At 45.6% G+C, this 21,390-nt stretch overlaps 1 protein-coding gene across 3 annotated transcripts in view; it reads right to left on the bottom strand.

The window, feature by feature from the left end:
* Positions 1 to 21,390, bottom strand: part of LEPR (leptin receptor) — a 63,484-nt gene that overhangs the window by 33,370 nt on the left and 8,724 nt on the right. For 2 of the 3 annotated variants that reach the window (XM_062624423.1, XM_062624425.1), the window contains exon 1: positions 2,364 to 2,813. The exons of the other annotated variant lie outside the window; for it this stretch is intronic. In XM_062624423.1, coding sequence (XP_062480407.1) covers positions 2,364 to 2,422 — 59 coding nt within the window. In that variant the 5' untranslated portion in view covers positions 2,423 to 2,813. Of the gene's footprint in view, positions 1 to 2,363; positions 2,814 to 21,390 lie in introns of those variants that run through there. 3 annotated transcript variants of the gene reach the window in all.

Raw genomic sequence — 21,390 nt, 5'->3', positions numbered from 1 at the left:
ATAAGATTCAGTGAGTCCCTCCAAATTATTCTCATTCCTTAAATATTTCTGAGAACAATTTCCTTGAGAACATCTATGTTGCCAAAAGAACTGGTGCCAACACTGTGTAATCCACTGGCCCTCCAGTTTAGGGTTCACATACTGGACTATATGTACATGTATGTTACACACAGACTGCCACAACAGGAGAGTCGCTTTACTGGCTACAGAGCAGCTCGTTCTGCAGCCTGGAAGGAAAGTGCATGTGGGCACAGAAGATTAGGAGAGAAAAAGGCTGATTCCTTCCTGGTTTTCACCACTCCTGTTAGGGCACAGTCTGAATACATCCCTGTTGTCGCACACAGGCACTTCAACAAGCCCCATGGAGTGGAGGGTCAGCCCCACAGAGGAACCAGTGGCTGCTAATAAAACCAAAGAATACTATACGGAAAGCCACCCTCACTCAGAGCTATCTCTCCCTTTGCCCTCACCAGAGACCTTGATATGATCATCCAGTGACCCTGACACTGCTTTAAGCCTTGTGCACAGCCTAAAGCAGAGGTGATTTAACAGAAATAGCACCCACCTGCAGCAGCAGCAAACCTAAGCTACAGTATTTTAGTATTCTTGCCTCCCTGTAAGCTTGTTTCCCTCAAGGAGAGGCCTTGCAAATCCAGCCAGAGCCAAGCCATTCTTTTAGCACAGACCATCCTCCTTTTGGTCTACAAGATGAGTCAGTCCAAGCCACTTTCCTCCCCATTCACCCAGGTTATAATCAGAGTGCATTTTAAGCTACATTTTGAGCAATTCAAGAGGAAAGCTCAACATTTCAAAGGCAGTGCTTCACAAACCCCTGCTTCAGAGGAAAATGTGCCTCTCAGCACAGCTGTTAGGAGGCCTTACCCACACCTCTTCCATTAGCCTATTTCTTAATAGGTGAGCCATGAAGGCCAGAGGAATTATGTAGCAACAATCTCTATTAAATCTGCCATTTCACAAAGGTACAGGCCAGGATCATTTCCAAAAGCAGATGATTGAAGTTATCTAGATTTTTCCAAAGTTTCTGACTGAATAAAACCCCCAACCTTTTAAAATACTTTACTTGACATAAGTGTACACTAGTGCTCATACTATTAGAGGTATGGTTTAATGAAAAACAGGCCATTTCCCTCTTCTACAGGTGTAGCAAAAATTTGTTCACAGCTCAACCACTTCCCAGTAGGAAACTGGCAGAAATCACTTCCATATGGAGAATAAAAAAATCAGACATACATTTCAAAAGCCTATCAAAGTTACCAATACATCACAGATATTGGTGAAAATGCTTGAAAGCTCTCATTTTCAAAACAAGTAGAAAAATTACACCACCGAGGGCTCTAAATAATCCACAAAGTTGTGGTCCATCACTTGCTCTCCCATCACAGGCGCAAGAAGCAAGAGCTGTCACCCTAATATCTCAGCCCTATTGCTCCTTGAAGGAAAGAACCACTATTTTGGTAACTACACATATTCCATTGTACTATTTCACAGCAGAATGTGAACCATCACATCACTTGCTACTGGAATTAAGATGACAAATACTTAATGGTGTTAACAGCAGCTGCTGTGTTAGTTTCACCCTGCAATACCTACTGTAGATGGGAAAGAAAGCAACCACAGGTCCCCAGAACCACCTGCCCCTCAAAGAAGGAAAGCTATAATTCTGTAGTCTACTGGAGATGAAGGCATTTTCACTCCTTGCTACCATAAAAATGGCCAGATAGAGCAATCAAAGAGATTCCGATATCAGCACTGGTTTAACTATAATTAACAATACATGGACTAGAAGGCAAAAGTACAGCTCAGACCAGCCTGAGACATCTTCTCTTCCTACTCCTATTGCAACTGCCTGAGGTTGCTTTTTAAAAAGGTGTTATTTTTTAATCCTGGTTCCAACAACATCCATGAACAATAAATAGTACTGTACATGACCTCAAAGCAAAATAAGCTGCATGTCACCAGCACTTGCTCCTTTTCTCTTCAAAGTTCAGTAGTGCTTGCATAAACTTTACACAGGAGTTGGGTCAAAGGAGATGCCTACAGACAGGACAAGCTGAATGTAAGACTTGACTGGACAAATACCTTTTCTAGTGAGAATACGGAACTTATCACAATTCCTAACTGCACTGTAGGGAATATAAGTTTTACAAGAAGAGTTACAGGGAACAGGAAGTTAAAGGAGAAATAGAAAAGCTTGTAACTATAGCTGTGTTCCAGTCAGAGTAAGTTCACACAGCAAGGACAAATGGTTTTATGAGTGGCTGGAGAAGTATCTATAAAACAGGAGGAATCAAGGCCCTTTTTAATAGGTCTATGTTAAGATACTGCACTCTGAAACCACCCACTTTGCTGCTGTGTACAAGAAGTTTCCAATTTCATATGTAAATATTGTGCTCCTCTCCATGCTAAACACGGTGCAATGAACTTCAGCAAGCCCTGCTTTAACAAAACCATCTGATTAAAACCAAAACACAGCAGATATGACAAGGAAGACAACACTGAAAGTCAGATCGTTTGCCTTTACAGGCCAGCTGAGAAGTTATAAAACCCACTGGCATATTAGCAAGGGAAACATTTTCAGCACAGCCTGAAACAAACATAGTTTGTGACCCACAGACACCTGCTCACTGGGCATGGAAAATGCACTGGAAGTTTTCCTTTCCTTTCTGGAGCTGCTTTTTTATTTCACTTTCTTGCCTTGATAACTTCCATTTGTGCAGGTCTCCTTTGTGAACTCCAGAAAGAGGTCTGATGTGAAACGAGGACCGCAGGATGCGGCAGGTCTACCTGTCCAGTGTGAAGAGTGAACAGAGGGTGGCACTGGTGACCACGAGTGTCAAGTTTCCACAACCCATCCTGGATGCAGCTAGCAGCACAACCCTGGTACACACAACCGTGACACCACTAAACTCAAGCTGTAAAATTCTCCCCAGCTTTTACAGCAACAAAGAGAACAGATCAGCAGATGTTGTAAGATCAGAGCATAATACGTTAGTGTTTTTCAATGAGCAATTTGAAAGCCTATAGATATGTATAGAAAGTTGCCAGGATCTCTCTTCCCTCAAATGATGCACCCCACACACATACAGAGTCTGGAGTTCTCCATCCTTATTCCCACCCTCCCCAGAAAACAACAACAGCTGCTAGTTAATGGGAAGCAGGCACATAATCCCACAGGCACACAAACTGTCCCTGACTTTTGCAAGCACTCCACTACAGCTGGCTTTAAATATTTAAAAGATCTCTATAAAGCATAGCCATATTTTAGTAATCATGCCTCCGCACATCTCCTGGCCTGCTCTTTAATGGTGCTGAGGGCTTCCCAGTCCTGTTGGTTTTGGCAAGCCCAATGGTTGTTGGTCAGCCCTCCTGGGCTTGGAATTTCATCCCATTTGTTTGTCATTTAGTGTATTAGAAAACATTACTAATGAGTTGAGAGCAAATGGAACATGCTAAATAGCAATGAGCATGACTAGCATTAAATACGTGTGCTTTTTAATATGAAATCCTTAACCAAGCAACGCAAGTTCCGTGTTTTCCTACATGCTCAGTACAGTGGAACTAGCAGCAGTTACCCTCGTCTCACTCGCGCATGACCCCAGAGCCGCAAAACGAGCTCCAAGTGTGCTGATGGAGCCTCTCCTCGTGGCCCAGCAGCAAAACATCCCAAATTGTGGAGACCTTCTGCAGGTTGTACAAATCCTCCTGATTTTGGTGGAGCTTCCCCTTCACTTCACACATCCACGCTGCTCACGGGTAGGTTCCCCTCGGCACCGGACGGACGGCAGGGAGCACAGCATCCCCACTAGCCAGCATTCAGTCACAGCGCGGTCTGGCCTGGATTGCAGTACTGAACTTTGTGCACGCTCCTGACACACCGTTTGAGACTGACGCTGCATGAACAGTCCCGGTTCTAAGTCAGCAATAGAGAAAAGTGGTTTTAACATGAACTTTGCCTCGTTGCTTTGCACTGAACATGTATTTGGTTTTCCTCGCAGGGCTCCTGTAGTCATCTGCTACTCAAACCTCCTTCATGCTATAGCCACGCTTGGTCGTTACAGGGCTCTCGGTGTTACAAACTCTTGTTTATGAACGCCATAACTAACACTACATTTCCAAAGCACTCCTCCACCCGAGCAGAACAGCATCACTGACTCCCAAACCACACGAAAGATTTCCTTTTTACTTTTGCCTCAGGCACTAAGCCTCAAGAACAAAAGGAGAGGGAACAGGTCTGACCTGGGCGCACCGTGCTACCTCCGAACTTGGCTGGCCCTGCAGAGCTGACCTGAGGGAAGGAGCACGCTCGCCACCAGTCCCACACACCCCTCAGCGTGTCCTGGCGACAACCGAAGGCCTTTCCCGTGCGGCACCCCCCGCTCTGGGCACGGGAAAGCCGCCGGAAACCTCAAGTGCAGAAACGCGAGGACATAAAAGCCGAAAGTGAACTCACGGATCTCCCGGGGTCACAACCGAGGAGCTTCGCCGCGTCCCGCCGGGAGCAGCAGGGCCCCGCCGCTGCCGCCCGCTCCCCTCAGCGGCCCCGCTCAGCCCCCGCCGCCACCCGCGGCCCCGCCTCGTCCTGGCGCCCCGCCCGCGTTACCTCACGGCTCGGCGGCGGCGGGGAGGCCGGTGCCCCCTCAGAGCAGCCGTAACCCCCCGGGATGGGGATGGGGCAGGGGCAGGGCTCGGCTCTCCTCACACACAAGACGGGGGTCACACGGGTACGTTAGAGCCCTGGTCGCCCTGTAGCCCAAACCGTGTCCAGAGCCACCGCCATCGCTTCCCTCACCAGAGCGGGGTTAAGCTGTGGTGCATCGAGCTGAAAAGTTACAGCACAGGCAGCCAATTCGTTCTTAGTAAAGCCTACGAACAAGTAAGTACCTTCATACTGAAGAGGTGGCAAGTCTGCACACATCCCAGCACGGGGAGCCCATCCTTGCTGGTTGGGTTGGAAGGGACCTTAAAGCTCCTCCAGCTCCAACCCCTGCCACGGGCAGGGACACCTTCCACTAGAGCAGCTTGCTCCAAGCCCCTGTGTCCAACCTGGCCTTGAACACTGCCAGGGATGGGGCAGCCACAGCTTCTCTGGGCACCCTGTGCCAGCGCCTCAGCACCCTCACAGGGAAGAGCTTCTGCCTAAGAGCTCATCTCAGTCTCCCCTCTGGCAGCTTAAAGCCATTCCCCTTGGCCTGTCCCTACAGGCCCTTGTCCCAAGCCCCTCTCCAGGTTTCTTTTCCAGCCTCCAGGAAGCAGTCAGTGCCGCCTGGACCCACACAAACGTTTCTTCAGAACTGAATTAACGTTCACCTTAAATATTCCGGTTGTTGGTTTTAACAGTAGAGGCTGTACAAAGTAGCCGGTTATTAACATCAAAGGAGACAGAAAAGCACAGGGAATGCTTTGTTGTATTAAACCTATTCATTGTGTCCCACGGATCTCTGAATTTTCACAAAATTATACACATAAATGTTGTGAATTATTGTTCAGAACCCAATTTTGCCTATTTGTCAGCAGAAGGACAAAGACTGTAAAAGTCTGCTTCAGGTACAGGTCACTTCAACAGCACATCGAGCAGTGCTTCACAATGGAGTTGTGACGATATGTTGACAGATCATTATTTCCTGCTATCTCATAAACTACACATTTCTGTGAACAATGAGGATGCAGGGAGACCGTTTTCATCTCTTCACTACTCCTCCATAGCTAATGTTGTTTTAATACCAACTATACGTGGATTGTCAGCACAAAGACTTTAACTTAAACCCCCAGAGCCATACCAAAGAAATGGGACAGTGACCATTAATAGCTAAAACTAAATGTCACTTCTGGCTTGAATTGTTAAAATGAGGTCTTTGGGTATTCAGTTTGTGAAGACCAGGTCTGCAGGGGGAAAAGGCACAGCTACAGGTTGGGCAGAGAAGAGATTCAGAGCAGCCCAAGGAGAAGGACTTGGGGGTGTTGGTCAATGAGAAACTGAACATGAGCCGGCTTCAGTGTGCGCTTGCAGCCCAGAAACCAACCATATCCTGGGCTGCATCCAAAGGAGTGTGACCAGCAGGTCCAAGGAGGTGATCCTGCCCCTCTGCTCTGCTCTTGTGAGACCTCACCTGGAGCACTGTGTGCAGTTCTGGTGTCCTCAACATAAAAAGGACACGGAACTGTTGGAACAAGTCCAGAGGAGGCCATGAGGATGATCAGGGGCTGGAGCACCTCCTGTATGAAGATAGGCTGAGGAAGTTGGGGCTGTTCAGCCTGGAGAAGAGAAGCTGCGTGGAGACCTCAGAGCAGCCTTCCAGTGTCTGAAGGGGGCCTATAGGGATGCTGGGGAGGGACTCTTCATTAGGGACTGTAGTGACAGGACAAGGGGTAACGGGTTCAAACTGAAACAGGGGAAGTTTAGATTGGATCTAAGGAGGAAATTCTTTCCTGTGAGGGTGGTGAGGCACTGGAAGGGGTTGCCCAGGGAGGTTGTGAATGCTCCATCCCTGGCAGTGTTCAAGGCCAGGTTGGACAGAACCTTGGGTGAGATGGTTTAGTGTGAGGTATCCCTGCCCATGGCAAGGGGGTTGGAACTGGATGATCTTTAGGTCCTTTCCAACCCAAACCATTCTATGATCCTATGAAAAGCAAACATCCCCAGGCAAAACAAAGTGGTTCTAGAATGAGGAACCGCCACACCATGGCAATCTGTACTTCTCCAAAAGGCTACACCATGTGTAGCTTAGCAGCTGCCCTCACATGGACGTCAGAATTCCAGTCACTAAGATAAAAACTCCACTTCCTTGCATGTTTGTGCTTTCTTCTCACACACATGTGAATTCCCAGCTTGGATCAGGCCCACAGTAGAACACACACCAAGAGTACCTTCTCTCTAGTTGTGGTTTAACCCCAGCCAGCAGCAGGCCCCATGCAGCCATTTGCTCACTGCCTACAGTGGGATGGGGGGGGGAAGAGGACTGGAAGGTAAAAGTGAGAAAAGTCATGGGTTGAGAGAAAAGCATTTTAATACTTGAAATAAAATGCTAATAATAATATTTGTACTAAAAAGGAGGACATCAGTGGGAGAGAAATCAAACCCAAGACAGACAAGGGATGTGAATGAGAGCAATTGCTCACCACTAACCAACCAATGCCTATCCCATCCCCAAGCAGCAGCCTCCCCACCAGCCTTCCCCCCAGTTTATTGTTAAGCACGATGTCCTATGGGCTGGAACATCCCTTTAGGCAGTTGGAATCGGCTGTCCTGGCTGTGTCCTCTTGCAGTGTCTTGTGCACCCCCAGCAGCACGTTGGTGAGGTGGAGGGAGGAGCAGAAAGGGCCTTGACTGTCCGTAAGCGCTGCTCAGCAGGAAGGAAAACATCCCTGTTATCAACTCTGTTTTCAGTACAAATCCAAAACACGGCCCCATAGTAGCTACTATAAAGAAAGCTGACTCCACCCCAGCCCAAACCAGCACATGCCAGGTGTCACCATAGATATGGCAAGAAACCCTACCAAAGGAGGCTTGGAACAAATACAAAACCAAACAGCCGAAGCAGAGATTACAGGTTGGCTACAACCCCAACGTAGATAAAGAATCTATTCCATTTGCCATGAAGATAACAATGTTGAACATGGCATTAGGAGCACGAAGGATAACAGAAGAGCAAGGAAACTAAAATTGCTATAGGCACAGTAGGGAGAACACTGGAAGAGTTTAATACATCAAAACAGAGTTATGAGCAAATTAGCATGTGAAATTGCAAGACCCAGGCACTGGTATTTTAACCAAATCTGTTAAGGAGTAACACAATAAGAGTTAGGGGAAAAAAAACCCAACCTAACCAACAAAAACCCCCAACCCAGGGTGTGATAATACCTGATTTCTAGAGCATACAAAGAACAAGTTGGGGGTGGGAGAGGTGAACATTTGGGAAGTTAACCCCAAGGAGAGGGAATTATGAACTAGTTAAAGCAAAGAACAATACTGGCACTAAGTCAGATGGTTATAAACCTGCCATGGAAACATTTAGGCCTGTTATTAAAATCTCGGCCAATAGAAGACTCATTTCTGGAACAATTTCCAATGGGAACAACAGGACAAAAATTAAATTGTTTAAATGGGGGTTTAATAAGTTTATGAACAGAGTGATTAAATAGGTCTGTGCCTCTAATAAAAACAAAACTCAATGCAATACACTAGTTCAGGCCTCATGCTTCTTTGCTACCAAAGAGAGTACACTGAGTGACCGCACATTTCAGACCACTCAGTACAACTGCCCTTCCCACACTCACCCATTTCAGTTCTTACACTGTCAGTCAGTTAGCTCTCCCTCTCTGTCTGAATGCACCTTTCACAGCTGCTGCTTGAAATGAAGCTACTTTATCTCCTGCTTCCTCACTTCTGCAGTGCTTTCCACGCTTGCCTGGTATCCCCCTGTATGGGTTATTTTCTCTTAATGAGGTTAATTCATTCAAATCTCAAAGATCTCAGAAATATCACAGAATCCCAGACTGGTTTGAATGGAAAACAGAATGGTTTGAACAGGAAGGGACCTTAAAGCTCATCCAGCTCCAACCCCTGCCACGGGCAGGGACACCTTCCACTAGAGCAGCTTGCTCCAAGCGCCTGTGTCCAACCTGGCCTTGAACACTGCCAGGGATGGGGCAGCCACAGCTTCTCTGGGCACCCTGTGCCAGCGCCTCAGCACCCTCACAGGGAAGAGCTTCTGCCTAAGAGCTCATCTCAGTCTCCCCTCTGGCAGGTTAAAGCCATTCCCCTTGGCCTGTCACTAAATGCACATATCCATTACCTGCTGGCTCTCGTTTTTAAGAGTAATGGATAAAAATCACATTTTACTCCACAAGCAGTGAGTGACCCTTTTGCACTTCAGTGTTTGCCTTCACGGATAAGGAGCTCTTTGAGAAGAGAGACGATGCATATGTAAAGCAATGCCACGTATTCAAAAGGCACTTCTAATTAAAAACATAAACGCAAGAAATTATGTCAAGGAACTTCAAGTGAGGAGTGAACCCTGTTAGAAAAGAGTTTAGAACCATTGTACCAGAGACATAAGTCCCAGATATTTGCAATGGAGGGGTTTCTTTACAATGTCTTTTCATTAATATTAGTTTAACATAAATGCAAACCCAGAATCTCTGCTTCATAAGCTATAAAGAAAAACATTTGTATTTACCTACTACGAGCTCTTCTCAGTAAACAGACTTGAAGGTGGTGTCAAACTATCTTGTATTGTGTAAATAGCTCTACCAGGGCTGCATAAACAAACCTACCAAAGGGCTTTAATTTATTGAGTGACTTTCTGTGATTCATCAGCCATTTCCTCCAAGTAGCATCAGCCAGTTTCACCCCGTATTAACATAACCACCATCTCTAACTGATGGTAAATTCGATTTGAAGTTATCTGATACATCAGTTTGGAAAATCTGACTGCATCTGATCTGTGTCTGAGGTGAGGAAGCCATCGAAGTTTGCATATCCCAGACTTTCACAGTGTGAGTAAAAGCTGTCATGAGCTGTCTCCCCTGCCATGCCTCTGCTAGGCAGGAGGGACCACTAGAAAATAACTTTCCATGCAGGTTAGAACATCTTGAGACAAACATTTGACAGATTTAAGTTTTCTTCCATTTCCCCATGTTCAGTGAACCAGAGAAATAAAACCCTTACATAACCTACACTAATGTGTATTTATTTCTTTCTCTTTAAAAGGTTTAATCCCCTTCTTTTTTCATACACCCGAGGAAAGCAGAAGACAGGAAATTCCTCCTTTCAGAAGTCCTGTTTATGTTATGTCATTGTCTCATACGGATCATCCTTTGCCTCAGCTGAAGATCCAGTTCTTTCAGTCTTTCTTTATAGATCATCTTATCTGGAGACCTGCTAAGGTGAACTCATCTCCTTCAGGCTTATTCCTGCTGCTCGCCCTCTGTTCTGAAGAGCAATGTCCAAAGTGCTGCAACCAAACTCTTTAGGGGGAGGAACTATCTCACCCTTTACATGACAGCACCCTGTTTACACATCCCAGAAGGATGTTTGCTTTTTTCCCTCCCAACAGTGCGCCTGTGTTGACTCAGGCTTGGTTTGCACATCTCCCTAACCCTCAGATCCTTCCTGCAGAACTCCTGCCTGTGCAGTTGATCATGCCCCAGTGAAGTGCCTTGCACTGTATTGAATTACAGCCTGTTTATTTCAGTCCCCTTCTGCAGTTTGTCAAGATCTCCTTAAATTCTGATCTTGTTCTCTAAAGTGTTTGCAACATTTTGTTATCCAAGGGTGCAATATAACATGCACTTTTTAACTATTCAGGAGTTACTGAACATACCCAGTGGTTTCAAACTTCAGGTGTACCCCTGAACGACCACCTCACATACAGTCTGCCAAGCTGTGACTTGACTGCTCTTCCTCCCTTTCGAAAGTTCCTTTCCACCCACTGAACACTTTACAGTCATTTAATGTAGACAAGACTTCCCTAGCTCGCTCAAGAGAGTCACCAGACAGCATCAACAACATTGCTAGAGATAATGTACTACGAAGTCAGAGGTTTTCCATATCTGTAGGAATTCCCCTCACTACCAAGAACGTTTTCTTGGTCACACTGAGAGACCCTTTCTGTTCCATCTGCTCTGTCTTTTGCCCTTCAGATTTACCCCTTCATGCTTTTGTTATTCTTCTACAAGTCCTCTTCAATAACTTAACCCAGCTTTCAATTCCAAATAAAGTTGTACTTTATTGTGGAAAATACTGTTTGCTCCTCTACTGCCTGTCCTCCCTTTAGTTCACATTGGAGCAGGTGCTTTCCAGCTCTTCATATATATTCTTGCTAAGAAAATGCCAGCTCTTCTGGACAACTCTTCTCTTTAGACTGACTTCCCAGTTGATATTCACCATAACTGAGTTTATTGAGGCTTTCTTTCTCAAATACTTTTGTCTCTGTTTGGCTGTTTCCTTAAACCTTCATGTGCTCAATCCAGGGGGAAAAAACCTAAAATCTAAAGAGTCTTCTCTCAAGATGTTAACCAGCTCTGGTTAAAAAGGTCTTCAGACGAGAAGCTGCATGGAGACCTCAGAGCAGATTCCAGTTTCTGAAGGGGGCTACAAGAATGCTGCAGAGGGACTCTTCATCAGGGACTGGAGTGATAGGACAAGGGGTGATGGGTTCAGACTGAAACAGGGGAAGTTCAGGTTGGAGATAAGGAAGTTGGTCCCCATGAGGGTGCTGAGGCGCTGGCACAGGGTGCCCAGAGGAGCTGTGGCTGCCCCATCCCTGGCAGTGTTAAAGGCCAGGTTGGACACAGGGGCTTGGAGCAAGCTGCTCTAGTGGAAGGGGTCCCTGCCCGTGGCAGGGGTTGGAACTGGATGAGTTTTAAAGTCCTTTCCAACCCAAGCCAGCTTAGGATTCTATGACTTCCTTGGCAATATCCAATAAACACTTTTATCTTTTCTTCATATCTTTGCCCAAAGACCTTCAGTAACTTCACCTCCTAGAAAGGCTGGATCTCATAAAAAATCATACCCCTCCTTGTGATAAAGGTTTCATTCCACCCATGATTTTAGTCCTCTCTGAACAAGTCTTTCCTTTCACATCTGAATTATCTCATAAAGTTTCCATATGCTAGTGCAGTTATTGTTTCGACTCAATACAAAGATTTCCAGTTTCTCCATACTTTACCCATTGCTATACAGACATCCAGAATGTTACACAAACTGACCCATGATTTTCCTTCCTTTGCTCCTGTATCTGTACCTTGAGTGAGCTCCTGGGCTTTTCATCTTTCCATGTTATCAAATTCATACCTAATCATTGGGCCTACAACATTGGCCCCTGCCAGTCTATTCACAGGAATCCACTCCAGCTTAGCAGACCTGTGATCGAATACACTGTTCCCAGCCCCAGCACAGCATCCCCTCTTCTTAGGGCCTCACCCTTTGTGGAACATTTTTTGGAGAGTGTCTTTTTATGACCACAACAAGGAGCTGATTTTCCCTCAGCCTCCACACTTCCCCTCAGACTTTCTCCCTTGAAGCCTTATAAGGATAACAAAGGTCCAGGAGCCTTTCAAAGAGTTACACATGGAGGAACAACAAAATGCCATCAAATGCCGAGCCCCAAGTGTTTATGCAGAGCACGTGAGAAGACTTCAGTGACCTGTGTGCATGTTTTGGAATGGACTGTGGGCAAGAAACATGTAACTGTGGGGGGAGTTTCGCTGACAGAACTAAAGCACTTAATGCTATTTAAGTTTGAAGGTTTATTCATTTTAAAGCCTCACCATTAAAGCAATCCCTTCCCTTCCACCAGTCACATACAATCATACAGCCACTGTGTTCACATACGAGAGTACTCTGACCTCTGACAAAGCCATCTATAGTTTCCTGCACAGCTTTACATCCATATCTATGTGGATGATGCTAATCTTGCTGGCAGGTAGTACTGCAACCAGATCTCATCTGGGCTCATAGAAAAACCTGCAGACTTCCTGCTCAAGAGCAAAAAATCCCAAACCACAAGTTATTTTCCTCCTCTAGTGAGCAAAAACTACAGCCATCTGCCCCAACAGTGACAGGTCAGTGACAACATGATCTAGACAGGGGTACTTTCCTGAGGTTTCCAGTTCTGAATAAAGATGCAGGGATCTGAAGCATATCAACATTAGCTACTCGGTGCAAATGGAGTGATTATGCATCTGAAAGAGCTAGAAAAGGTGTTAGAAGTTCAGCTGTGGCTCTACCAGACTCAAGTTGTCATTTCTGAGCACAGCTGGGCTCCTGCTGGGTTTTAATGTGGGTTTCAACATTTGCCTTGGGTTTTTTCACTTCTAATCCACCCAATTTGATTCATTCCAGGTCAACCAGTTGATATTTAAACAGGTAAAAGAGCCTAACTACAGGACTGCTACAGAAAAATCAAATATCATTGTTCTATATAAAACCAAATCACACTTGTACGTGTGTATCATAAGTTTTTCTAAACCATTTAATGACCACCAGCAGTGAAAAGTCAGTTTTCATAATGAAGGAAATGCAAAGCTGGGCTCTACCTTCATGAGGGGATGCTCTCAATGATTCATTTTTGCTGCTGCAAGAATCTTTGGCACTTAACCTCTCTGCAGGTCTTTCCCAGCATCCAAGCTTTAAAGTAAATAGAGTTGGTTTATAACCAGGAGGAACAATTGAATAGACATTAAAACTTATTGCACATACTGTTATCGAATACAACCAGGTAATTCCATGTATGTTCCTCCTTTGCTGGAATCCCTATGCAGCTGCCTACTTAGATTTCCTCTCAAGATAGACACAAGTGTAACTATATTCATTTAACAAAGATAACCCCAGGGAAACATCTTTGGAGCAGGATAATTCCAATCCTGGAGCAGCTCTGCTCTGGAGCCAGGCTGAGAGAGCTGTGCTGGGTCAGCCTGGAGAAGAGAAGGCTCCTGAAGGGGAGACCTGAGAGCAGCTCCAGTGCCTGAAGGGGCTACAAGAAACCTGGAGGTACAAGGTGCTTTCCGAGCCAAAGCAGGCTGGGATTCTATGATAATCCTATTATTCCAAAATCCCCTGTTGATTCATTTCATTATAGGACACAAAGTGTTGCTTTGCACTGGAAAAACAATTGCAGTTCTTGGAGCACACACACGTTTACTTTCCAGGACAGAATCATTTCACCGCTAGGTATCCAAACTTCATTGACAGTGATTCCCCCTAGAGGCACATAGGAATGAGTCACATCTGTAACAGCAGAGATGCTGGCAGCGAAACAGGGATCTTGAAACACTGACTCACTCTCAGACGTGTTATGCCAGCATCAAGAGTAACTTTTGAACAAGGTGTAGTAAGAATTGATCTTCTCTTCTTTAAAGATTTGTAAAACTTGTGCCTTTGTCTTATATGATGGCAGGACAAGGCCAGTTTGCCTGTGAATAGTGGAGCAGCTGAAGCATCCTGTCTGCAGCACAGTTATCACAGGGTGCCCTGGTAACATGCTATTGAGATGCCCACTGGGAAAAAGAGAAGTGGGATTCCAAATCCGTATCTTTGTATGAAAGAATAAAATTTATCTCTGCTTCCAAGACACTGGACAAGCACCCAAAAGCAAGTAGATCCTTCTCCTGTGAGAAAAATCCAGAGGAAATGGTTGACAAAGAGTTAGCCAGTTCTGATATGGGGGTTAAATTTCACATTGATGGAAAACCCACCTCAGTCTGCAGAATTGTATTAACCTTGAACCCTTTCTCCAAGGAACTTCATAGTTTAGACGCTTTCACAACACGCTGTGAGAGGATGCTCCCTCCTGCATCTCAAAAAGCATGCAGGAAAACCCAGAAGGATATCAAGGGACAGATTACAAACTTATTAAATAATAGGTTTCCTATATAATGGAATTTCCTAAATATAGCTGAACATTGGAATTTCCTATATGTATGGATATATATAGGAATAATAGGAGTTTCCTACATATATATATAGTGGAAGAATTTCCTACATAGTAATAGGAGAGATCTAAATACGTGCAGATTGTGATATAAGCTACTATTGCCATCTTAAGTGGAAGTTTGAGACAAGAAAGTAATTGCAGAGGATGAAGTAATTCAGTGAGTCAGGCAGAAATTACACAAAGCTGGTAAGGCTCAAGGATAACAGAGACACTGAAGATTATTCATGAGAGAAGTGTAAGAGCTTTGATTCATATGTGACAAATTGCCCGCTTTTCCCTCCTGCTTTTTTCCCCCCACATTAATAATTCAAGTCAATAGACACGTCAGGCTTCTCAATTTTTATGTTTTCTTGTGCTTTGAAGCATCTGTGTTACTACGTGAGCCATTGCGGAGTTTACCGAATAACTCAGTCTGAAGCATCTACATGTAGGAGGCTTGTTCCCTTCACATCTCCTTCCCCAGAACCCGGCAGGACATAGCCTGAAGGGTCCCAAACCCCCTCCAAGAAGGTAGAGCTGGCAGATGCAAAGGTTGTTTCTCAGCCTCTTTGCAAGGACCTGCTGAGCTTGTAAAAAAGCCCCACTGTACAGCACAGAATAGGTGATGCCAACAGCTTAAACAGCAAGGACCCACTCCTCATCATCTTTTAGACAAAGAACATGAGTTTGTTGCCAACCATGTGCTGGGCTGCACCCCCAGAGCGTGAGCAGCAGCTCAGGGAGGGGATCCTGCCCCTCTGCTGTGCTCTGGGGAGACCCCCCCTGCAGCCCTGATCCAGCTCTGGGGCAGCAGCACAAGAGGGACGTGGAGCTGTTGGAGCGAGTGCAGAGGAGGCCATGGAGATGCTGCGAGGGCTGGAGCAGCTCTGCTCTGGAGCCAGGCTGAGAGAGCTGGGCTGGGGCAGCCTGGAGAAGAGAAGGCTCCTGAAGGGGAGACCTGAGAGCAGCTCCAGTGCCTGAAGGGGCTGCAGGAAAGCTGGAGAGGGGCTTGGGACAAGGGATGTAGGGACAGGCCAAGGGGAATGGCTTTAAGCTGCCAGAGGGGAGACTGAGATGAGCTCTTAGGCAGAAGCTCTTCCCTGTGAGGGTGCTGAGGCGCTGGCACAGGGTGCCCAGAGAAGCTGTGGCTGCCCCATCCCTGGCAGTGTTCAAGGCCAGGTTGGACCCAGGGGCTTGGAGCAAGCTGCTCTAGTGGAAGGGGTCCCTGCCTGTGGCAGGGGTTGGAGCTGGATGAGTTTTAATGTCCCTTCCCAAAACATCTTATGATTCTATGAGTTTACACTAGAAAGCACATGGAAGTTTTCAAAATGCAAAAGATGAGCCCCAAACCCACATATTCTTGATATTCACAGCCTGAGTCTTCATGTATGCAAATCTGTAATTACTTTATAATGAAAGCATACAATGCAGATTGGAGAGAGCGGAGAGGGAGCGGGAGGACGAGCAGCACTAAACACACGTGGTTTCTCACGGGACACCTCTCTCCTGCTTAGCTGAATCAGTGGAATATGAGGGAGGAATATATAATATTTCATAACATATTCTTAATTCCTTTTATAGTTAGGTAGCTCTAGCTGTTAGGAATAGGCTTTTGAGAGAGGCAGAAGGGAAAGGGCTACAGGAAATTCACTAGAAGGCATTTTCAACCATTTTAACCCTTCACAAGGCTGCGTGAGAGGTCCCAGGTAATTAGTGCTGTCTCCATTAGCAAAGCCTATTTCCCGAGTGCCAAAATGCAATTTGGCAAGAAGAACAGAGAGTGCATTCAGAGGGGAGATTGCAGCAAAACCCTAAGTTTAGCCAAAAAAGCGTTCCTCCAACTAGCAGGCTCTGCAGTTTAACTTACATTTTGACAAGTTACGGGGTTTGATATGGCTATTTACTGGGCTTTTAAATAAAACCACTAGTTACTATAGTAACATTTACATCATAGGTTGTACTCGCGCTGCCTCTGAGCTCCAGCAAACCAGTCTGCTGTGTTAACCTTTGTACTTCTGCAGTGTTTTCAACAACAAACCTGCTTTCTAATGAATTGTCTTCTTCTCTAATCAGTTTACTTCTCCTTTCATTAGAAAGTAAAATATGTTTGATCTGATTTTCTTTTACATGACTAAGCCCCGTGTGTGGGATCATGAAACCCGGTTCCAGGGGGAACAAGGAGAATGGATGTAGAGAGAAAACTGCAATATGGGGAAATAAGACAAATCTTGCTTTTCAAGTCCTTCTGTAACTTCGTTTCCTCTTTTAGGGATCATGGTAACATGATAACTTATTTCTTTGAACAAGGTCTTCTCCTGCGTAGCTTTTATTTTAGCCCATTAGAATAGCAAAGCAGCATGGTCCACTCTGAGCTCTGCCTCTGCTGCCCTTCCCACAACCCTTCCAGTCTCTTATTAGTTGATTTATCATTTTCAGGTGTTTCTCTATATCTCCTTGCACTCCTCCATACCTATCAGTTTACTTCATGGAAGTTACAGTGAGACATAGAACGCAGACAACCCTGCAAGTGCTCACACACCGTGTAGACAAGGCCCTCAGTGCCGTGGGTTAGTGGTGGCCTTGGCAGTGCTGGGGAATGGGTGGACTTGATCTTCAAGGTCTTTCCCAACCTGTGATTCTGTGATTCTAACCTTGCTCGATTCAGCTTTGTTCCTGGGGATCCCTGTCCCTGGCAGAACACTCCCAAGCTTGCGGTGTCCTGATTTAGTGCTGGAAGCCTTATTGTGCTCTCCAAGAGGTCTTATTGCTGCAAGGTGGCACGGTTAAACTCTGTTCAAACGCTACAAAAGCAAAATATTTAGACAGCAAAACATGACCCTCTTTGGCAGATGAGGAAATGAAACAAGGACATACAATCCTAGAGAACAGGTGCCTGTTACTGATATGTAAAGACTGAGAGTACAAAGGCACGATCAAGTTACAATAAAAACAACTATTGAAAGCTTCTTCTCCTGTGTCCCAGTGGTGGGGAAAACAGAAACAAGCCCTCCACATGTTCTTACATGCTGATTTCCCTCCCTGCCCAGAGAAGCTGTGGCTGCCCCATCCCTGGCAGTGCTCAAGGCCAGGTTGGACACAGGGGCTTGGAGCAAGCTGCTCCAGTGGAAGGTGCCCCTGCCCATGGCAGAGTTTGGAGCTGGATGAGCTTTAAGGTCCCTTCCAGCACAAACCAGTCTGGGATTCTGCGATCTTAGAGCATTTAATACATATCTAACTTAGAGTAGCGGAATGAGATCCTCCACAATTTCTCCCCTCTGCAAAGATGTGCTTAAACACTTCCTAGGAAAAAGTGTTTGGAGTGAGCGGAGTTGATCAAAAGGGAGAAATGTTCCTAAAGTAGAGAGAACATCACACAGGCCTTTCACGGCTCTTTTCAGATGTATTATTCCTCTCTGAAAATGGAATGGATGATGTATCCATCCATGATAGCTTCAGACGCCTTCCTACAGTAGGACAAAAAAGGTGGTCCGGAAAAGAAGCAAACCCAACAATGTTCTTTGACTGGAGACTCCAAAATCCAGCAGTATTTCATCCATATTAAGATGTGCTGTGATTAAGACCTATTCAAAAGCACATCTTAAATGTGTCTCAAACCCAGATGTATTGGGTTGCCGAGACGTTACGTGAAGCAGTGCAAACATTTCTGTCTCAGTAACTTTTCAGAGCCAGAGCTGAATTTCAGAAGGTCGGGGAACATTCCAACATTAAGCGGCCAATAGTTTGGGAAGGAAATGAGAGAAACAGAGTGGAAAAAGAAGTGGGGAATGGGTGAACTCCTTTCCACACTGAGATGTTGACATTGTGCATGACTTGTTTTCTAGACAAATAGTAATGCATGGGAAGGAAGGCGCAGCATGGGAAAACAGCCTGAGAAAAGCAATACAAGGGTATAGAAAGAGTGTGTGGTAGGAAAACAGGGGAAAATGGGCTAGAAAGGGACAGATAAGGGAAGAAGCAAGAACAAGAAGCAGATGGACCCTGCTGGGGTGGAAATGATGTGTACAGATAGCCCTGGCACAGAGGAGGTGTGACTGAAGGGAAGATCATGGGATGCTGATCTGAAGGGAAAGGGTCAACAAGGAGACAAAGCCCCAATAAAAGGGGGGTGAAGTCCCTGTGCAGGGGCTCATGCCACCAGCAGGAACCACCTACCTACTGCCAGCAGTAAGGGTGCTGCACCCTCGTACTTAGGGGCTGGGACACACTGGATTTTGAATATACCCTCTATATTTGGCAGTACAAAGGGAGTAGCAAGGCACAGACACCAAGCCAACAACCACTGGCTTGGACAGCTGCTTCCTGTTGTAGCAACCCCAGTTTTCACTGCCATGTGGAGTAGGCTCTGAGTATGCGGACTCATCGAGTGAGGCTTGTGGGGAAGAAGATCTATATGGCATGATTCATTCCCACATGAACTCCCCATGGGAAACACTCCCTCAGACAGTATTACCTCCTGTTGCCAAGTGCTCTTGCTCTGCACAAGGAGGGAAAGGCTAAGGCACTGCTCATGCTGGAGATGATGAGAAGAATGGGCAGGGAAGGAGTCAGCCCTCTCATGTTGGTGTCTGTTGGCAGGGACCCACATAAACACCAGTGAACCTTCAGATCTGGATCAGGAGAAGAGCAGACATGAATTCCAGTCCTTCCACACAGAGACAAAACACTGCTAGAACTAGATTATAGTGGAAGAGAAGATTCAGGTACAGAACACACCGTAGTCTTTCACTCAGCTCATGCCTTGCACTCTGTTTAAAGCAGAATAGTCCTCTGTTTTGCACATTTAGAGGTCCTCTGCATCTCCAAACTTCAAGATTCTCCCGTATTGATTAGGTATTTTAGCCCAAAGGTCTCCACTTGAAGGGTGTCAGACACAAACCTGATTTGATGATTCAGTTCAGACAGGTTTTCCCTTCAGAAAGGTCACATTTAATGCAGCACTATTCCATCACACATCTGACTGCAGCACATCTGAATGGCTTCTAACACTGCGGCACCCACAGAAACCCCAGTGACGCAGCAGGTGCCTTTCCCTCCTCACCTTCTTATTTCCACTATTCCAGTTTCTTTGTGTGTGGGTTGAGGTTAGATACAATTGACTATTGAACAGGATTAATAAAACTAATCCTAGAACGCTTTGGGCTTAAGGGACCATAAAGCTCATCCAGTTCCAAGCCCCTGCCATGGGCAGGGACACCTTCCACTAGAGCAGCTTGCTCCAAGCCCCTGTGTCCAACCTGGCCTTTGAAAGGTTTCATTTTGGGGAGGAAGGTTTGATGTTTAAATGGGGATATGCTCAGTCTCCAGCTAAAAGTACAATAATAACAAATGGCCTATTACTGCAATTGAAAGTTTTCCGAAGGCCAGGGCAATGCTATCAAGTTAACCCAATTACTAAAAGCGCTACAGGAAAACACATATTGACTGATCCTCATAATGAGTTTACCTACAGACTTCCTCATTACCTGCACATTACTCAAGAGATTTAGTGAGGAGAATACAATTAGCTTCAGTAACTTGTAATACCTCACACCATAACTGAGAGGGGTTGCGTACAATCAAAACGGGAGCTTAAATGTCAGGCAAACAAATGGAAGAATGATGGTTTTACTCTTGATTTACTTATAAAGCCTTTTACACAGAAGCAGAAAGTTCGGGATCTATGTGTAAATGATCCGCCAAAATTGACTTTGCTACTGTCTATAGGTGCAGTTATTCTTGTCACTAAAGAAAAAAAGAAACACAGAATCATAGAATAGTTACGGTTGGAAAGGACCTGAAGATCATCCAGTTCCAAGCCCCCTGCCATGGGCAGGGACACCTCACACTAAACCAGGTCACCCAAGGCTTCATCCAACCTGGTCTTGAACACTGCCAGGGATGGAGCATTCACAACCTCCCTGGGCAACCCATTCCAGTGCCTCACCACCCTCACAGGAAAGAACTTCTTCCTTAGATCCAATCTAAACTTCCCCTGTTTCAGTTTGAACCCATTACCCCTTGTCCTGTCACCACAGTCCCTAATGAAGAGTCCCTCCCCAGCATCCCTATAGGCCCCCTTCAGATACTGGAAGGCTGCTATGAGGTCTCTGCGCAGCTTCTCTTCTCCAGGCTGAGCAGCCCCAACTTTCTCAGTTGGAAAAGACCTTAAGCTCATCGAGTTCCAACCCTCTGCCATGGGCAGGAACACCTCACACTAGAGCAGGTTGCCCAAGATTCTGTCCAGCTTGGCATAGACATCATAGATATCAAGCATGCAGAGGTATCAGTGCTGCCATTGACTTCCACTAATTGTCAGAAGCATTTACTGTATAAACATAAGATGAAACCAAAATTGGGCCATTTTCATACCAAGTCAAAGGTATGCATTTAAAAATACCTTACAGCCTGAGAAACTATTATTGACCAAACTTCACCCAGTGAATCATAAATCATATGCCAGAGCAGATACTTTCAAGAATGATAAAACAGACATTAGGAATGCTTCCATTCTGCACACAGCTTAGGACATGAGTGAAGAGTTCACATTTCAAAGAGAAGATTAAAAACCATCCAAATATGCCAAATCAGAGCTAGTGAAAGAGTTAAAAGTCATAGAATCACCTGGTTTGGAAAAGTTCTTTGAGCTCATCCAGTCCAACCATTCCCCACCACTGCCAAGGCCCCCAGTAACCCATGGCACTGAGGGCCTCATCTACATGGTTTGTGAACCCTGCCAGGATGGTTATTCCATTTATGCTGTTTTCCTTAAATAAGGCGTGTGTTGCTATAGCAAGTTATACACAACTCCTGGCTTTAATAGCAAAGACACCAAAAGGCAAATGAGGGAAAATAGGGCAAGGACAATCAAGATAATAGCACTCAAAAGGAGGAACTATAATTGCCCAAGCTGCTTGTCTCTGGATAAAGAAACTCTTATCTCAGAGTGGTTTCTTGC

The sequence above is a fragment of the Pezoporus occidentalis genome, unplaced genomic scaffold, assembly GCF_034315485.1.
Source record: "Pezoporus occidentalis ecotype Australia unplaced genomic scaffold, CSIRO_AGI_Poc_V1 ctg267, whole genome shotgun sequence".
Classification (NCBI taxonomy): domain Eukaryota; kingdom Metazoa; phylum Chordata; class Aves; order Psittaciformes; family Psittacidae; genus Pezoporus; species Pezoporus occidentalis.
The sequence above is the reverse complement of the archived record's forward strand: the minus strand, read 5'-3'. Positions and strand labels throughout refer to the sequence as shown.